The sequence below is a fragment of the Dryobates pubescens genome, chromosome 4 (genome assembly GCF_014839835.1).
Source record: "Dryobates pubescens isolate bDryPub1 chromosome 4, bDryPub1.pri, whole genome shotgun sequence".
Classification (NCBI taxonomy): domain Eukaryota; kingdom Metazoa; phylum Chordata; class Aves; order Piciformes; family Picidae; genus Dryobates; species Dryobates pubescens.
Window position 1 is genome coordinate 23,719,501 of NC_071615.1, and position 19,087 is coordinate 23,738,587.

Below are 19,087 nucleotides of genomic sequence, written 5' to 3' on the forward strand. Positions count from 1 at the left end.
TTGGCCATCCCTCTGGCTAGGGGCAAAAATACAGCTGCAGTTAGGTATCACTGGGCCCTTCTGGTGAGCTTGATACTGAGCTGCCATCCAGGAGGTGGTGCTGGTTGTGTGAGATGAGAAGTGGAGAAAGAGTCTGGGAAGCTCTCATCTTGTTCTTTCTGCTTGCAGAGATTTGCACCCAGGTGTCAGGAAAGAACCCTCACCACAAAGCTCTAGGGTATTCTTATGCAACCCTTCTGTTCAGGACGTTTAAGTTTTCAGACTGGAGTGCAGGTGCAGGCGCTGTGCCTGTGGGTCACCTTTTGCTCCTCTGCAGATGCACAGGGCTGCACACTTGTGAGGCCATCCTGTTGGGAACAGGCAGCTCTTGCTTCCAGTCCTGGTCCAAGGGCTTGTTTAACCCAGCTCCATGGAAACAGGTCAAAAAGCTGCACTGGTGCTTGTCATCTTCCTCTCCTGGAGAAGGATGATTACATTTTCCAGCACAACAGGAGCTGGAAAACAGGAAAATCAGTAAGTGCTATTGGCTGCTCCTTCCTATGCCTGTCCCTTTGAGAGGTCACTGATTACCTACTGCTGGCTACTCCAGAGTTCTGCCTGTCCCTGAGGCTGGTGTGCACTGGGCTCAACTAGTTCCCTGGATTGGCACTCTGGTTTCTCATGGCCAGCATATTAAATGTGCACTCTGCAGGGGCCTGCATTACGGGGTGGGGAGGGGTGTGGGTGTAAGTGCCCATAAACAAGTGATGAAGTAGCTTTATTCTTTTATTATCTTATATCTCCACTGGTTCTCTATAAAAAAAAAGAGAGAAAAGTTGCAGCACCACAGGAATTTCCTGCCTCAAGGGTGTGGTGCCTGACAAGTTTTATATGGAGGCAGCATTTAGATTTGCACTGTTCTTGCTTCATGTGGTGAAGCTTGGCTTTGAGAAGTTAGTGTTGAGTAGCTAAAGGCATGATACCATGGCTGCTTGTTGTGTGCTGGAAGGCACAGTGGTATGATAGAGTTCATAACAAAGAGGCAGAGACACTCCTTGTCTTTTGCAGTGCTGGTGGGGAACAAGAAAGGCTGAGCTAGAAAAGAAAGTGCAGATGAAGAAGCTAAAATCAAGAGGCCATGGCAGAGTATGGCACTACCTGATACTTCCTGAGTGAGCAGCTCAGAACAATGCTGTTCCTTGGGTTAATGTTTTTATTTGCTGCCTGAACATGATATGACCTTCAGCAGCTCCTGGTTTTTGCACAGTGTGGAGCAACAGTTTTACAGAAAAGTACATAAGTTTTCAAAAGCAGTTTTGTCACTGGCTAAGTGCTAACCAGCTCTCAGTTGAGAGTTGAGAGTACATCCTTCAGAGCAAACATTTGAAAGGAATGAACTGCTCTAAGTGATCTAATGTTAGCAAAAGAGCAGCAGTCTTGCCCTCCCCACTGTGACAGAAATGCAGCCAGCAGTGTGAAGTAGTACAGGAAGGCACAGGTGTCCTGGTGCCAACACCTGCGGCTACAGTGCCCCCAGGTTGACTGGTCCTAAAACGACTTCAGTCCTGCCTGAAGCACGGAGGCACTGCCACATACCTCACTTTTAGAGCCCCTCTTGGCTGTGACTCCAGAGAATCATGACCACAGGCTGCAACCATGCAGCTGCATGACAAACCAAGCACCCAGAGAAAAAGGAACAGCAGAGAGGAGAAGGAACAGACTGAGTGCTCTGTGCTTTGCATGTGTGGGGAGAGTTAGAACAAAGTAATGTGTGGTGGTGACAGAAACAGCTGCATGTTTTTGTGGCTGATGAAACAGATACCAGAAAAACAACAGGAATATGCCAGCTTTTGAAGTGGAGTTGGTGTGTGTGTGTATGACGGGGTAGGACAAGCACAGTGGAGAGGCATTCTTCCCCACAGGGGTGAGTATCACCAAGCTACTAAGGTAGACTGATTGCTTAATTAGGTATGTCTGAATCGCCTGCTCTTTTCCTACCTGTTTGCACTTTGAAGAGCAACAGCAGACAAGCAGCCCCTCTCTTGGCATAGGATGAAATAGAGCAAGATTCTAGAAACTTGGGGAGAAAAAACTCCACAGATACAGACTTAGAGGCACCTGACTCTTAGCCTTTAGGCATACAAGGACAGACATTTTTACAGCCCAAAGAGAGCAAATGCCATTCTTCCAGGGAAAAGCATAGCACGTCTTGGAGGCTATCTGCATGGGCCAGCCTCAATACCCATTCTCCCTTGTGTACTCAATGAAGACAGAGCAGGACAAGAGTGAATCACAGCAGCAGTGACTCAAAGTGCAGGAGTTACCCTTCTCCTCTGATTCACTCTCTAGATGTGCCTCTTCTGCCATTAGCCACCAAGGGAGCTTGGCCTCCCAGCTGAAACATCTCAGGGAAGGGCTGATGTGTTTCCTGGTTTATTTTCCCATGTCGAGCTAGGGCAACATTCACCTATTAATTCCAGCACTTGCATCTCAGCAGTAAACAGAACTAACACAATAGCTGTGTGGAGGGGAAGAGACCAGGCTAGGAGTTGTGTATCACCTGAAAGCCTGTAGTTAGCAAAAGGATCTACTTCAGCTTCCTTGTATTACATCTGCTAGCCAGCTGTGATGGTAGGGTATGATTTCCACACACACCCCAGTACAGCCCTGCCAGCAGACACAATTACACTAACACAACTTTCTTTTACTGAAATTACTGGGGGTTGTATGAGGTGGACTGGTGCTGGTGGCTGTGTACCACTACAAGCACAAATAACAGCTCTGCTGGTATAATAGCTCCTTTTAAATTGGAAGCACTTTGTCCATCTAGCACTGTTATTTCTACATCTGTAAATCACTGTTAACACAGAATTAATGGTCTGCATCCCCCTTTTCCATGAACCCCAGCCAAACTAACACAATGCTGCAGCTGTAGCTTGTAAGTTATGATGGCAGCAAAGCACTCCATTAATACCTCATGCTCAGTAGTTTATGATGCATGAGAGCTGAAAAATTACACCCTTGTTCCCTCCAAATGAGAGGCACAATTGCCAGTAACAAGCATTTACAATTAAAAACTGCATCAAGTCAAGGACTACATTTGTTCATTCATAAAACATGCCTTTCTGAGCAAGAGGACTATGAGGCAGAAAACAGACAGGCTTATCTGAATAAGCCAGTTGTTTCTAGAGTTGTTTTGTAACCCCTTTGGATAGACCTCCATGGCCACTTTATCCCAACTGTTTTGAGAAACTAACAGGCAGAACTTTAGCCAAGGCTCTTGCTGCTATGAACTGCACTGATAGGGAAGTTTCGATTTGAGGGACAGGAATGGGAAGTAAGGCTTTGACAGTGTATCAATAACCAGTGTTCTGCAGCCTTTAAAGCAAAGCAGACAGGCAGAGGAGAGTGGAAGTGGGTGTTAACAATAAAAGCACACCTGGTGAGACTTTCCTCCTTTCTGAGGATGTCTTGTTGCTCACACCAGGGTAGCAGCTCTAGGTTAGTGGTGTGCAGAGACCACAGAACACTTAAGGAACTGTTCCTTCCTTACCTACAGCTCAATGTGAACAGAGATGCCAGACTAAAGTCTTTACTGCTATTTTTGGAAGAGTGACAGATTTTGCAAAGGAAGCAGTTACAAGGAGGGCTGCAGTGCAGACAGACTTGCACTATTTTGAGCAACATTCCCCCATTCTCTAAGCAAGGACATAGTAACAAAACATTTGTCCTGCTTTTGTCTTACAATGTTACGCTTTCATTAAGTCCAAGTGAGGACTGAAAAAGGAGTTCTGAAGTACACCCCAAAGTTAGCACTGCAGTATACTACATGGGTTTATGCAGTACATCTAGCAGCAGGTATCTGATTGAATATTTGCTGTCCTCATTTGGCATGAGTCATGCTACAGGAGAATGCTGGATGTGAGGAAAAAGTTCTATACAGAGAGAGTGATTGCCCATTGGAATGGGCTGCCTGGGGAGGTGGTGGAGTTGCCGTCATTGGTGGTGTTCAGGAGGAGACTTGATGGGGTGCTTGGTGCCATGGGTTAGTTGTTTAGGTGGGTTGGTTGATGGGTTGGACACAATGATCTTGAAGGTCTCTTCCAACCCGGTCTGGTCTATTCTATTCTATTCTACTTCTGCTGTTGTCTCCTTGTAAAGCCCCAATTCTCTCCTTAGGACTTGCCCACTTCTAAACAGCCAAGCCTGTTTTACTTTCCCAGTCCTGTTCTAATATTGAGCCAAGAGCTGAATGAATGTTCAGGATATGTGGGCTGGTCAAATCAAGTTTTGCTGAGGTGCCTGGAGAGGACTGGAATTCCAAGAAGTCTGGTCTGGCACAGTTTACAGCTATGTTTGCCAAGATTTCTGTTTTTGGACTATAATTATTTTTTCAGCATGCATGATTTGCCTTTAATTTTTATACATATATATATATAAAATAAGCTTTTCTAACTTCCCAAGAGTCCAGGAAGTGCTCAGGTACTCCCACCCATGAACCACAGCATAGCACAGATGACAAAAATCATCAAAGCTGCAGTACAACGTTGTAGGTGCAGGTGTAGTCATGCAGCTGAAATTTGAGTTTGTAATAAAAAGGAATTTAAAAAAAAAAACATTTCTTGACAGGTTACAAAACAAAAGGAATAAAAATCCCTTCAAACTGCTTAGACAAAGTATCTCCTTAAGACAATATTGATCTGTTATCAAAAAACCCTTCAGGCCACATTTTGAGAAATAAGCAAATGGTTGGAAACAGTGTCACTAAAATGCACGGTTGAAATTATAGCCACACTGACAAAAGACGACATCAAGGCTTCAGCTCCACTTAAAGTATAGATGGGAAGAGGCTGAATTCCTCCAGACCAAATGACTTCAATTGCAGGATTACCTTTGCCCTCTTGTGGGCAATCTTCTCTCCTGCAGCTTCTCAGGCGATTTCCCTGCAGACAACTGCAGCGTGCGGACAGCACAAACAGGATGTAAAATCATCTCTGGCCCTCCTTGTTCTTCCTTCAGCATACAAAGATTTTTGAATCAAAGGAGACATCAAATCTAAAACCCAGCCAAGCAGTCAACCTTGCTTGGGTCTTGCAAATAGCACAAAGGAGGCTGCGTGATATGGCTGTTTGTGCTCCTCACTCTAAGAAGAACACACACACGCAAGCAAGGAACACATACAGGCCTTCAACAAGAGACACACAGACAGCAGCAGCCAAAGTTGGTGCCTATGCTGCAAAGGAAAGCTGCAGACCACTAGCCTCTGTTCTGCTTTGCTCTGGTAATCTACAGTAACTTATGCTCTCAAGAAAGGAGTTGTCACACTTCAGCTTAAATCCTTCTTAACCTTTCTTAGGTCTTCCAAGTTATTTTCTTATACTTTGTAAATCCACCACTGATGTACCCATTTAATCCAACATTTTGCCTCATTTGTTTCCTAGTTTTCAAATGTAACTAAAAACCATTTTCCCCATACGAATCCCTATGGTTACACTCATCTCTGGCAACTTCATCAAAGGATCAATTTCACCTTTAATGTTATGATATAAAAAAAAATGTACTGTGGCATTCCTGTTTTGGTGCCTACAATGAAGAAAGTGCTGTTCTCCTCCTGTTTATAGGATGACCACCAGATAATAAGCAATCTGTAGGATTATGAAACAAAAAAGCTGCCTTGACAGAAAGCATGAAGGCAGAAAGCATTTAGTTCCTTTTTCTTGTCCCCTATCACTGACAATTGTCTTTAAAGGATCCAGTGGCTCCCCCTCAAGCAGATAAGTGGGTCAACTGCATTTCTCTACACCTGAAGAAATTATTTGCTCTTAACACCTTTTGCTATTTTGTGCTCCTTCCTTTAAGAAATCTGCCACTTTATCAACTCCAACTATTGAATAGGAAGGCAGCATCTGAATTACGCTTGTAAGGAAACGTTCCATTGCTAGAAGTTAACAGTCACAAAGAAGATAAAGGAATCCTGTAAAACTTTACTCCACTAAAAGGAGAGTCCATGGGACAGATCCCTGTGGTGTCTCTCAAATTGCTGGAGGTTGCAACTCCTAATTTCTCAGCTGCAAGTGACCCTCTTCCTCTTCCCATTGGCTGAGGTACTTGGAATGTCCAGACTTCCTGGGCTGCCTACTGTATGAGCTCCCTTTACATGTATGGCCCCATGCTTCATGCATCCCATATCCATTAAAATGAGGCCTCACACTTCCCTGGGCAGGGAAGTTGTAGCCAGGTGGGGGTTGGTCTCTTCTCCCAGGCAACCACCAACAGAACAAGAGGACACAGTCTCAAGCTGCACCAGGGGAGGTTTAGGCTGGATGTTAGGAAAAAGTTCTTCACAGAAAGAGTGATTTGCCCTTGGAATGGGCTGCCCAGGGAGGTGGTGGAATCACCATCACTGGAGGTGCTTAAGAAGAGACTGGATGAGGCACTTGGTGCCATGGTTTAGTTGATTGGATGGTATTGAGTGATGGGTTGGATTTGATGATCTCGAAGGTCTTTTCCAACCTGGTGTGGTCTACTGTATTCTACTCTATTCTATGTTAATGATCAGTAGCCTAATTAAGCCTGCACACTATTCAAAAAGTTCAGATTGTATCTAGCTATTCCTGGTCCCTGCTGCCTCTGAAGCACACCTTGCCAACTCAGGGAAAGATCCCTGTGGAGACCTCAGTGATAAGAATACAGAGAATCTTTGTAATCTCAAATTGTGCCTAGCAGCATCTTCATTTGTACAGAAAGTCTACCTTAATCCCATCATGCTTTTCACAATAACCTATAGACCACATAAAGGCTATCACAAAGTAATTGAGTTGGGCCCTATAGTAAGAGGCAGTACTGACCTTATCAGACCGTTCCTCCTAGAAACTTGCAGTGAAAACATCCAGCTTTGCAAGTTGGACCTTATTCCCCAGTAACAGGCATACACAATGCCAGCCTCTTCCTCCAGAACAGGAATAAAGATGATATTTCCTGTGGTCAGCCCTGGAGAAGTACTTGCTGACATCAAATCACAGCAGCAGAAACAAGACACACAAGTTATTTACTAGTATTTTATTTTAAAAATTATTACAAAATATCTTAGAAAGTTCTTAGGACCAAAAAGGCACAGTAGCTTCAAAAAGACCACAGGTTTACAATGGAATGAGTATTTCAGCATTTTGAAACTATTTAAATGGAAATTCAAGGCAACAATGGCAACAAAATGCATAAAAATTTAATTTCATATCTACACAACAACTATATTGCCATCATGATTTAATAATCATAAGGTTAAATTCTCAAAGGTATTAAAAGTGATAGTTCCAAACAGCACAAACTTTAATATCTAGAAAACTGCTTATATTTACAGTGATAGATTATAACAAAAATTAATTTCCATCCTAAAGGCACTACCAGCATTTTGATTTGTAACAGTTTCATATAACCTTTCAAACATTTCACACAGTGTTCTCTTCCCTTCAGTGTAGAAAGCTTGGTATTTTTATTGCACAAATTTCAAGAAGGATCACCGTGATGGCCATTATGCAAAAACATCTTGTGTAGAGCTCAGAATTGTGTGAGAAAGCTCACGGCTTTTTCAGGCTGGAGGATGCAGACGTAGAACTGAACTGTAACAGACCACAAGCCTTCCTTTTTAAGCACCCAAACAGCAAGGCACAGTTCCTTCACATACACAGAACAAAAAAGGCACTGGCAGTATTGTGATTTTAGTGTGGGCTGAACATCAGACTCAAAAACTAACATTCACAATCTACACGAGATACGTGCAGACTTTCAGAGGAGAAACACACAGTCCAGCTACTTATGTCTTCACATGTCCTGGAAAATCCTCTGCACTTAAGGCACTGTAAACAAAGCCTGAAAGCAGGTGCAGAGCCTTCAAATATTTTTTGGATGGACATAACTGGAAAAGATAAAATCTTTTAACGTGTCTGAGCAGGCTCACAACATCACTACTAAACACCCTGCTGTAAAAGGGAGAAGACAATCTGGGCCAATTGCTTCTTTCCGCAGGTTTTACTATCGCTTAAGGTTGTACAGAGATGGTTACCTTTCAAATAAGAATAAACTTAAGACAGTTGCTTGCAACAGTACTTCTGCCAGAGCTCCCACCACTCTCCTAAACAATCTCTAATCCACTTCACTCAGCATCAGCCACCTTAATGTAAGCAATTAAAATAGCTGGTTTAAATAAAGTAGGCTGATTCCATCTGAAGTATGCCATGAAAGCAGCAGACAACTTTGCTGACGTAGCACAGGAGGATTAAAAGCCATCCAGCCACATACACAGAACTCCTGTAAAGCCAGATATTTAATCCAGTTCCATTCTCTGGGATCTGTCTAATTAAAAAGACACTCACAGACTGGATTTAACACCAGAAGCATCAAAGGCAGCATATCAGGACTGCAGGAGTCCAGACTGCTCAGCCACTGAAGCAAGTCTCTTCCTCACCTAGCTGGTGAGGGCAGAGGAGCCAGAAGGGACATGCATGTGCCCCTTGTATCTTTGGAAGCTGATACAGCAGCTCAGGAAAGGACCTCACAGAAGCAGAGAACTGCATACTGGCTAGCAAACCGGCTTCTCAACTATTTTAAAAAGAACAAAAAATACCACAATGCAGAAACTACTTTGTCACCCAACAACTAGTCTGGAAGCAACAATTTAGCAATTGCCTTAAACCTATAGGCAGTATGTGACAGATTAAAGCCAGATAGACCATATGTGGAGAAATCTATACTGTAAAGAATAACAGGACTCTTCCTATTAATGAGCTCCTGTGACATATGGGAAAACAACTGACCAGTTTCCCAAACACTACCAGTTGTCATTTTCATTGATAGCAAAGCTTCCATCCCTTTCAGTCAGAGACGGAATCTGATCCTCAAATGTATATATACATGGATCAGTCAGTTGGTGGGAGGATGGGTATAAACTACCTACTTGGAACCACTAAAACAAAAATGGGAAACATGTCAAACCCCCCACACTAAAAGCCCAAAACATGCCAGGGATGCCAGCACATACGTAGTAGGAGAATCCATCAAAGGTTGGCAGTATTTGTTTTAAAAGGCCTAACAGATCACGGAAGTTGGAAGATTTAACTCTGTCACATCATCTGATGTTGCCTGTGGCACCTTATGATAAAAATTATTTGCTCTGTAGTTCAGTTTCCCTGTGAAGCATCAGCAGTAGATCTCATAGATAGGGAGGCCAAGGCAGAGGAATGACTTTACAGATCTGTTTCAGTACCAGTACCTCCAGTTCAGGAATAGACACTGGTAACAAAGCACTTAGGTGGGGAAAAGTTTACAGAAAAAGCAACCAAAATCCATCTCTCTCTTCATGTATTTTCAGGCTGAAAAAAATTACTAGAAAAGTTACCTCAAGATAAAAGCCCAATTATGGTGCTGCATGGCTTAATAAATAGCAGCAGCACATTGTTTTCATATCAAAATGTTTTTAGTCTCTAAATCTTGATCTCTACAAGCTGTAAATATAGTGCAGCAGTAACAATTTCAGTAGAATCTTAGGCAATAAAAACCAACAAGTCATAGATAGAAACACAGTCCTCAGACACTGCAAATCATAGCAGAGATGTTTCACATCACCATTAACACCGCCTGTAAATAAAACATCTTTACTGAATTTGCAGAGACAGCCACAGCAAGCTCTGTACACATAGACTGAGATTAGGTTTTAGTGCAAGTGGTCACTAATAAATACAAGAAAAAAAAGGAAAGGTATGTCTTTTATGCATCACTGAAACCAAGCTACAGCTTAAACTTGGTATCTCACAGGACTTGTTAAGATTTTATATTCTCCAAGCAAAGTGTAGTGTTGGGCTTAAGTCTCAGAGCAAGAATATCACATTCATCAGAAAGTGGCAGCACTGGGAAAAAAATAATTGACCTTTGTCTTACAACAGCTTCCTCATCCTTCTCCAAAAATGGTTTGCTCAGACAATTTCTGGAGGGCCACAACAGGTTACAGGACCATAGATCTGTCATACTACGGTACTGATGAGATGGAGTTAATGTGGAAGACACAGCAAAAGTCGTGAGCACTCAAACAAGGTTTTTGCATAATCAGCTTTTTCTCATTAGCTTTGGTATTCTGGAACACCTCCTTGCTTATAGCAGTTTGCTCTACTTTTGAAGGGTTTCCTCTTAAGTGAGGTCTTGCTTCTACCTCAGACATCTGAAAAATGACTCTGCACCACTCCGTTTCTTTTACAGCCACCATCATCTGATCTGATCTGCCTGTCACTGATATGTGTTGAATCAGGAGTGTTTCCTGCAGTCCTACAGCCTGCCACATTTAAGACAAATCACAGGTATAGGTCTATACTTACTTGTTTACCAACTGAGCTAATCAGCAGCAAGAAGTCTCAGGCAAGTGCCATATTTATAAACAAAGAAAATGGTGAGGCCCATAACCATTCTGGCAAAGGTTACCATTAACTGTGCATAAACAAGCTGCATCTGGTCTTAACCTTGCAAGTATTTTTCACCAGGACAGTTACTAACATGTTTTTGCCATTGATGTTCAGATTGCTGCTTTTGGGGTTACTTTTTCCTCTCACAGTTGGCTTTTTGAGTTTCAAAATAATCTGAAACAAGATTCTGGCATACAGGTCCAAACTTTGACAACTGTAGAGTACAAAACTTTCTCTTTGATATACCATTTACATCACCCTCCCCACAAAACACCTGCATCCACTATTCCATTGAACTGTTCTCCACAGACAGAACTGAGATATATCAATAGTAAAAACCCCCACCCTTTTCTAAGCATAAGCATTTCTATAAAGCCCCCACTAGGCATCCCTTTTATATTCACAGTTTAACCATTAAGTAAAAAAAAACAATTGTGCTGTACTAATTCACAACTGGTATCAGAAATATTTGGTCCACTTATACAGAAAATATCTTTAGGGTATAGCACAGAATTCATGCATCACACATGAACCTTTACTAGTCACCTCTGTCAAAACAAATTCAACACACTCTTGTCCTTAAAGTTATTCTACTTAACCACCAGGTTTTTTAGTGTATGTTGCCTGGACAGGTGGCAGGACCAGTTACTGAGCAGGACAACATGATGCTCAGGATGCCATTACTCATTTCTGATAAGCAGTGCATACAAAATTGAATAGAATGAAGAGAAAGAAGTTGTTACCTACAGTGCACTCAAAGTTCATTTTAGTTTTCCACATTAAAAAAAAAAAAAAAAAACCCAAACAAACAAACAAAAAAAAAAACCAAACAAAAAAACCCAAGAAGTTAGCTTTATGTGTTCAGTGGCTGATTTTCTGTGGCACGCTGAGTGTTGCCTGGATTTTCAGGGCGTCCCTCAACGTTTTGTTTCTGACTGTGAAAATACTCTATAATAATTTCAGCTATAAACGCAGTACTTGCAAGAAATCCAAATGCCTGTGAAAGTGAAAAGAATGTATGATTTTCACAATGTACAAACATTAACAGTATTCTAACATTGTTTGGAGAGGATTGCTAGACTATTTACATACATTAATAACACTTTTGCATTAAGATTACAGTCCTCCTTAAATCAGTAGTTCTATTTGCCCAGGTGGCCAAGAAGGCGAATGGCATCCTGACCTGTATCAAGAACAGTGTGGCCAGCAGGAGCAGGGAATTCATTCTGCCCCTGTACTCAGCACTGGTTAGGCCACACACCTTGAGTACTGTGTCCAGTTCTGGGCTCCTCAGTTTAAGAAAGATATTGAGTTGCTTGAACATGTCCAGAGAAGGGCAACAAAGCTGGGGAGGGGTTTGGAGCACAGCCCTATGAAGAGAGGCTGAGGGAACTGGTGTTGCTTAGCCTGGAGAAGAGGAGGCTCAGGGAAGACCTTATTGCTGTCCACAACTACCTTAAGGGTGGTTGTAGCCAGGTGGGGATTGGTCTCTTCTTCCAGGAAAGCAGCAACAGAACAAGAGGATACAGTCTCAAGCTGTGCAGGGGGAAGTTTAGGCTTGATCTTAGAAGTTCTTCACAGAAAGAGTGATTGGCCTAGGGAAATGGTGGGGTCAATGTCCCTGGAGGTGTTTAAGAAATGACTGGATAAGGCACTTAGTGACAAGGTCTAGTTGATTTAATAGGGTTGGGTGATCAGTTGGACTTGATGATGTCTGAGGTCTCTTCCAACCTGGTTGATTCTGTAACATTCATTTATATTAGAAACAGATCAGAAATCCTAATTCTAGTACATTGTATGCAGAAGTTTTTACAGTTCTCATTCTCCTACTCAAGTGGGAACCTTGTAATATGTGCAAAATAGCCCTTAATAGTAAAAGTGTAATAATTTCATTGCAAAAAACATTAGTTAAAGTATGGCACTGGTGGCATAGCAAAGCATTTATCCAGAAGATAGCTGCTGATTATAGGCAGTAAGTAAAGAAGAACAATACATGGAAGGTGAAGTAAGGCAAGACCTGCAGAGCCTAAGTCCTTACTGGGTCAATAAGTAGGGACAAAATGACATTTTGTTAATGGCAAGATAGCACTGAGGAGAAGGTTGCTTCCAGCAGCTTCTTTAAAGCAAGGAAAGACAGACATGTGTTATTCTAACTTCTATCTAAATTTGACACAGCCGGTTTGCCCCAAAGATAACTTGACACTAGTATGTCAAAAATCACAACAGTTTTTGGTTTTGACAGCTCCACAAAAAAACCTGAAAGAACTTATACTCAAACCACTAGGCAGAAGATACATAAAAGTGTGTCTCTCTACTAGCTCATGCTGCCTGTGGAATTATTTTGCTTTCTTTTTTACCTCATTTCTTCCCATTTGAGATCAAATAAAATTTGATCTTTTAAACTCACATATTCAGAATGCCAAGTGAATAAGTAATTATGACATCCACAGCATCCCTCAGCCTCTTTGGTGTCTTGTCCTGAGTCTCTTCTGTTTTTTCCAAGAAATGTATGCCCTGTTGCTTTTCTATTTCTGGCACAGAGGAAACTGCAGCCTTTGCAAGTCTGCATTCTCCACATATGCTTTATGATGCCTGGCAAAAGATGTGGTTTCCTCCTGACTTTGTGAGGGGGTGGCATCATGAAAGGACAATTGAGGAAAAATGTTGGCATTTTGGAGATGGGGTACCAGAGAACTGAGGAAGCTGTGAGGGGTGGCAACATCGAAACAGTAACAGATGAGAGGGAAATACAGAGCCAAAGCAGTGAAGTCTGAGCAACTCAGAAGCAAGCCACAAATGCTGTGGAGCTGTAAGTGCCTTCAGAGCTCTCCAGCTTTCCTGAAGAAAGCTTGCTCTTTGGATTATCTACAGTAAATTTCTGGAAGGTCTGAAATAGCAAATTCCTCCTCGACACTGCAATGCATGGAGTTCCGTTCCCTTCTCAGTTTCTTCCCTGCAGACTGAGTGAAGTTTAGAGGGCAGAGAAATGAACATGCTAGATAAATACAAAGTAAAACATTCAATTTTAAGACTTACACATGCAGCTTTTTCCACAGCAGACCCGGAGCTTGTCACAGCAAACCCTATTGATGCTGACAGAAAACAGACACCTATGACTGGCATGGACCAAAAATTCTGCAAATAAAAACAATGATTGTTATAGAAGTGGAGATATACTTCCTGAAAAAGAACAATCGTAACAGCAACCAAGTCAATCTGGCAGTGAATCTGTGTTAAAACTTTGATGCTAATGGAAGCTTCAGAAAAAATATATTTTACAGCTATATTCCAAACAATATTCAACCTGATCAGCTATTTAAAGGAGTTTGCATTACATACTCCCCTGGTTTCGTCTTGGAGTATTTAATTAATTTAATCTAATTTTTTTTTACAATCAAATTCAAGCTCAGGTCAACCATTAACCCCGTTTAGGAAATCAGAAACCTGTAAGTAAATGTGCTCATTCAAACATCTTACTACACTCTCTTATCTTTATCTTCATGCAAAAATATTTACTGTTTGCTCTGAAGACAAACAGGATGGGATATTCATAAACCAGCATAATATTTTTACTGGCTTTTCAGAGCAACTTTGTGCCCCTCACAGATCTTCTGAAATACAAAAAGCATCAACAAATATGATTATTACCAAAAAGGAGATAAGCTACACCCAGTAGGAAAACAGGTGGGGTATACAGGCAAGTTACAAGCATTATGCTGACAGTGAACTGTGTCCTGGATATGTACATATATGTGCAGCTTACGCAGTAGCATTAGTCTGCATGAAAGAGTCACACGTGTCCTAAAATCCTGCAAGTAACCAATATAACAATTTTGGAAAAGCCAATATAAAAGGGATTCTCAAAGCTGACTCTTAACTATAAGCTACTTTATCTACCTTTTAAAGAGACAAGAAAAAGAGATCCATTCTGTGTAACCTTTTAACTCTATAGCAGTCCTTAATCACTTAGAAGAAATTGCTTTTAAGAAGTATTCCTTACCACTCTCTGTACTTTGTCTTCCCCAAGTGTTCCATATACATCAGTGCAATACACACAGAGGATCAGGAGGCTCAAAAGAAAGGCACTGCAGCTTACAAATTCAAAGAAGTAAAGTCCACCACACTGGATACAATCCTCCACAATTTCTTCACAAATAACAGCCAGAAGAGACAGAATCTGCAAACACATAATATGCTTGAATTGGATCAAGTCTCTAATACCTTCCATGAAAATCACTAAAGATAACTGTAAGTCTGCAAAGAAGCCAGTAAAATTCTGCACTATTCTTACACAAATAGTTATACAGTGACAAGTAACACTTGCTGTTCAAGTTAGTCACTAAATTACACTCACTGCCAAATATGAGCTTCTTGATTAGACAGTCAAGATTCCCAGTTTGTGGGTTTGTGCAATAGTCAGGGGGATGTAAATGAGGCAGGCAGCATGGAGAGCACACATCCCACTCAAAATCATTAAAAATGCTATTGCTTACTATTTACAACTGCACTTAATTTTAAATGCACATGGGTTCAGGGCAGAGGGGGAAACTGCACAGCACTAACACAGTCAGCTGCCTCCCTGAAAGTTTACAGCTGACATTACCTCCCTTGATAAAACCACAGACAAAGTGCCTGTAGTTAATAGCTAACATGCTTGTTACCCAGTAACACAGACACTCAGCTTTACTTGTAGGAACCACAACTTTAAACTATGTGTAATTTATGTTGGACAGTGTCTAATCCATGCAAAAGCTTATGCTCACCTTCCTGCCACAGTCGGTGCTGAGGAAAGTTCATGAGTTAATTCCTGTATGGTCTCCATATATCTGCTGCTGCACTTTCTACTATTTTATTGTAGAAGAATATTGCTTTATTTAAATGCTCTGTCATTTTGACCACTTCTTTATAGTTTCTTCCATCCCATAAAGTTCACATAGATCCTTTTAATAAGGAGTTCACCAAATTAGGACAATACCGTTAGTAGGAATCAGATGCTGCCATAACATTGAGACTGATGAGGACAATGATCACATTTTTAATAAGACTGCTTGGGCAATAATGAGGTTGACAGTTTTTTCAAATAAAAAATTTAAATAAAATTCTAAGATTCTCAACTGTGCTTGGAAAACAAACCACCACCCTTTTGTTTTCTGGCCAAAAAAACTTAAGAACAACAATTTATCACCTGGGAAATCACCTGTAAATTCCCCTTGCTAATTAAGGCCTCAGAAGGGCCCTTCAAAGCATCATGTTTAAGATCACTGGAATAATATAAACAGGATCTCAGGAAGTGAAAGAACCTGAGGTGGAAAAAGGGCACTATCACTACCAGGTCTCCACAAACTTCCCTTCTCTCTTGCAGCAGCTGACAAGGCAAACTTCTCAGCAGCCCTCTTACCTTCACTGTAATGAAGACAGCTGATTCTGAGTGCTAGACCCTCCTTAGCAGTCCACACAAGTGATTATTGGTGCATAATTACAGTAACAACCACTACTATAACACAAGGCTAATATATGTTAACAACCATTGGCTTTTCCATAAAGCAACATTTTCCCAAAACAGGAAATTAATTTTACTGAAGATACTGAGGATCTCACCTTCAGTAATTTGTGGGGCTTGTTTAAGGTATTTTTACTATCAACTCCAAGATCTATGCATTTTGGGTAAAAGCACCTCCCCCTCTACCCCCCCCCCCCAAAAAAAAGGTGGTGGGAAGAAATGGAAATGTTGGAAATCAGGACAGTGAATTACTACAATTCAATTTCCTTTTATTTTCATTTTTGCTGTCATTAAAGGACAGGTATGAGCCATAAACTAGTTTTACAGGATTATATTAAGCAGCTATCTATCCTGTTTAGGATAATCATAATTTTCCATTTTCCCATCTAGAAAGCTTTTAAAATGATGCCTCTGTTCAGGTAAACAGCTTAAAACTCTGGTACACCAGTAAATATGCAAATGTAGTAGTTTGTTTTAGTCAGTGAACCTACTTGTCTGAGAGCAATAGTCATCAGCTCTCACTTTATTAATCTCCAGTAGACAAAGTAAAAGTTTATGTCCTGTTATAGCAACCTTGAGTGTAATTTTTTTTAAACACTCCTAGAAAACATTATTTTTAGCAATGTTACCATTACAGCACTCAAGAATCTTACATTTTGGTGTGAGGGTTTTGATTGTGTGCCAGGACAAAGTTTAAAACCCAAATGTCCTCTTCTTTGCAATGGTGAAGTAATGATAGAAGGTTGGAAATCACCTACAATTCCTGTCAGCTTGATACATCTGACTAAAAAGCCACTTTGCTGGCTGGAGAATGTACTGTGACACACACAGTCAGCTGCCCTTTCCCACCGTCAGTTTCACTACCTCCTTGACAGTACTTAGAATGTACTTAGCAGTAGGATAGGCATGTTTTGGAAGAGTCCATCATCAACGACAGAAGCAGCATGAGTCTGAATCACGTACCCAACTGCTGAATGCTTCCAGGAATAATGCTACATGTAGTAAAAATGCAAGCAGAATAAATGCCTTTTGTTCGCTGGTGGGCACAGCATGAAGTGATGCATTGCAATGCCTCATACAAAAGGCCACCATCAACACTGCATATTTCTGGTGCATTTTTCTCCCATGAATCATGGGAGAAAAGAGCATCCCTATTTTAGCAAAGTCAGTGTAGCTCGATGAACTTACAAACGAGCTGCAGGAGGGACCCAGCAAGTCCTTCTCAGTTCTATTGCCCTACCCTGAGGTTCAACCAAAGGCTTCTACCTCCTATTTTCATCTGAAGTGGCCCTTAAAAGAAAATACTGAGGTTCTTGTGAAGTTTCCCTCTGGTTTTAAACCATGACAGCAACCTGCTGAACCACACCACCTGCAGCACCAAACCTTAGTCGCACAAGTCACGCAACTATCAGATGTCAACACCTGCTTGTGGAGCTAGAATATGAAAAAGGAACAAGCGTGTTACTGCCCCACCATAAAACAATCTGAACAATCTGAGACGAAGGTATTGTAAGACAATGCCTGCTTTCCAACCGAGTAACAAGTCTGCACAGCTTTGGTGATCAGGAGCAAAGGTTGGCGCTGCCCCTACTGCGTCTGAAGCCAGGCGGTCTGCCGGAGCGAGACCCTTTCCGAGGGACAGCAGTAACCCGACGGAAGCCTGCACCCAGACACCTGCCCAAACCCGCGCCTCGCCACTGAAGAGTTTAACTGGCTGAGCTTGCCCTGAAGCCGGAGCTCTTCAGAACACGCGCATTTCTACGCCAGAGGTCATCAGAACACACACATTTCTACACCAAAGCCGCCCTTTCCTCAAGCAAGGACACCTGTGGAGCTCAGCAGTGACACGGGCGGGCGCAGGCCCAGCCGGCGTTGCGACGCGCTGCTCACCCCTACTCCGCCGCCCCTGCCCACCTGGGTGAGGCTTTCGGCCTCCCCGGGTGCTCGCTCCGCGCCAGGCCCGGCACGTCCGCGGCTGCTACCTGTGGAGGCGGGCAGGCCGGTTGTCAGTCTGTCAGGCAGTCAGTCTATCGGTCGGTCAGCCTATCGCTCGGTCAGCAATCCTGTGCGGGCGGGTGGACACGTTCCGCCCTGGCCCCCCTCTCCGCCGGGCAGAGGAAAGAGCAGAAGAGGACAGGACAGGACTCACCGCTTGGAGCGCTTTGGTGGGCAGCCGCCATCCCCGCAGGTGCCGCAGGGTGCAGCCGAAGGGGCGGCGGGACGGCTTGGCCTGCGGCTCGGTGGTCTGGTTGTAGACGGCGTGGTTCTCCATGGCGGAGCCGGCTGTCAGCAGTCGCAAAGTGAAAGCAAAAGGGCGGCAGGGAAGGGGAAGACAGCTGCGTAGCAGGGCAGAGCAGAGCAGAGGAGGGCAGGGCAGGGCAAGGCGAGGCGTCAGCCTGCCTAGGTCCCAGCGGGACAAAGGCGCTTCCTGCAGTGGGCGCCATCGCTCCCCGCGGCGGCCTGACAGGGGCGGGGGCCGTGGCAAGCGGCAGGCTTGCGGGAGTCGCCGCAGGCCTGTGTCTGTTCTCAAGTTTGTGAGGGGGTGCTTTTTTAAGAAGAATTTATGAGATTATTGACTTTCCTCTCGTCACACGAGATTATGATGCTAGAAGGATTTTTTTTAAGACAAACCTTTCCCTGCTTTACATTCCCTGTTGTTAATGGCAGAAAACACTAGTATCCCACACTCTCTGCTAATATACTTCCATACCTTTGCCCAGATCAACTTTTAAAAGAAACTACAGCTGCCCACGGAGGTTGTGGAGTCTCCCTCTTTGGAGATATTTGAAACTCGCCTGGATGTGTTCCTGTGTAATCTGGTGTAGGTGATCCTGCTCTGGCAGGGAGGGGCTGACTAGATGATCTTTCAAGGCCCCTTCCAGCCTCTGAAATTCTGTGCTTCTGTGATTTTTGGGTGCCTAGGTAAGAGAATGCTCATTGTAGGTAAACAAAAGTGTGTTACCTTAATTTTTATATTAATAATGCATCATTCACAGAACTACTATGGAACTTCATAGTCAAGTTCAGACATACTTCACTTATTTACATTTAGTCAAATACCCTCATCTGATAAAAATGATGGCAATGTGCTTGTTTAACCTTAGCTTTATATGTGCTTAGGAAGTAGAGCAGGCAGTTCAGACACCACCTCTTTCAGAACCAC

General features: G+C 42.7%; 1 protein-coding gene across 1 annotated transcript; it reads right to left on the reverse strand.

Annotated features, from left to right (window-relative positions):
• Positions 1-11,277: 11,277 nt before the first annotated feature.
• On the reverse strand, positions 11,278-18,267 carry CMTM6 (CKLF like MARVEL transmembrane domain containing 6). The gene is made up of 4 exons (XM_054161270.1): positions 18,074-18,267; positions 14,425-14,601; positions 13,461-13,559; positions 11,278-11,421 (listed from the first exon to the last, which is right to left on the reverse strand). The coding sequence occupies exons 1-4, from the start codon at positions 18,194-18,196 to the stop codon at positions 11,278-11,280; spliced, it is 543 nt and encodes a 180-aa protein (XP_054017245.1). The 5' UTR covers positions 18,197-18,267.
• Between the last annotated feature and the right edge of the window lie 820 nt (positions 18,268-19,087).

Bases quoted from the DNA above. Each gene is read 5' to 3' on its own strand.
- CMTM6 (XM_054161270.1), bottom strand. From the start codon at position 18,196: ATGGAGAACCACGCCGTCTACAACCAGACCACCGAGCCGCAGGCCAAG. The intron at 13,560-14,424 runs GTAAGGAATACT...TTTTATTTGCAG, and splicing joins AAGACAAAGTACAGAGAGTG to AATTTTTGGTCCATGCCAGT. The intron at 11,422-13,460 runs GTAAGTCTTAAA...TCACTTTCACAG, and splicing joins CTGTGGAAAAAGCTGCATGT to GCATTTGGATTTCTTGCAAG.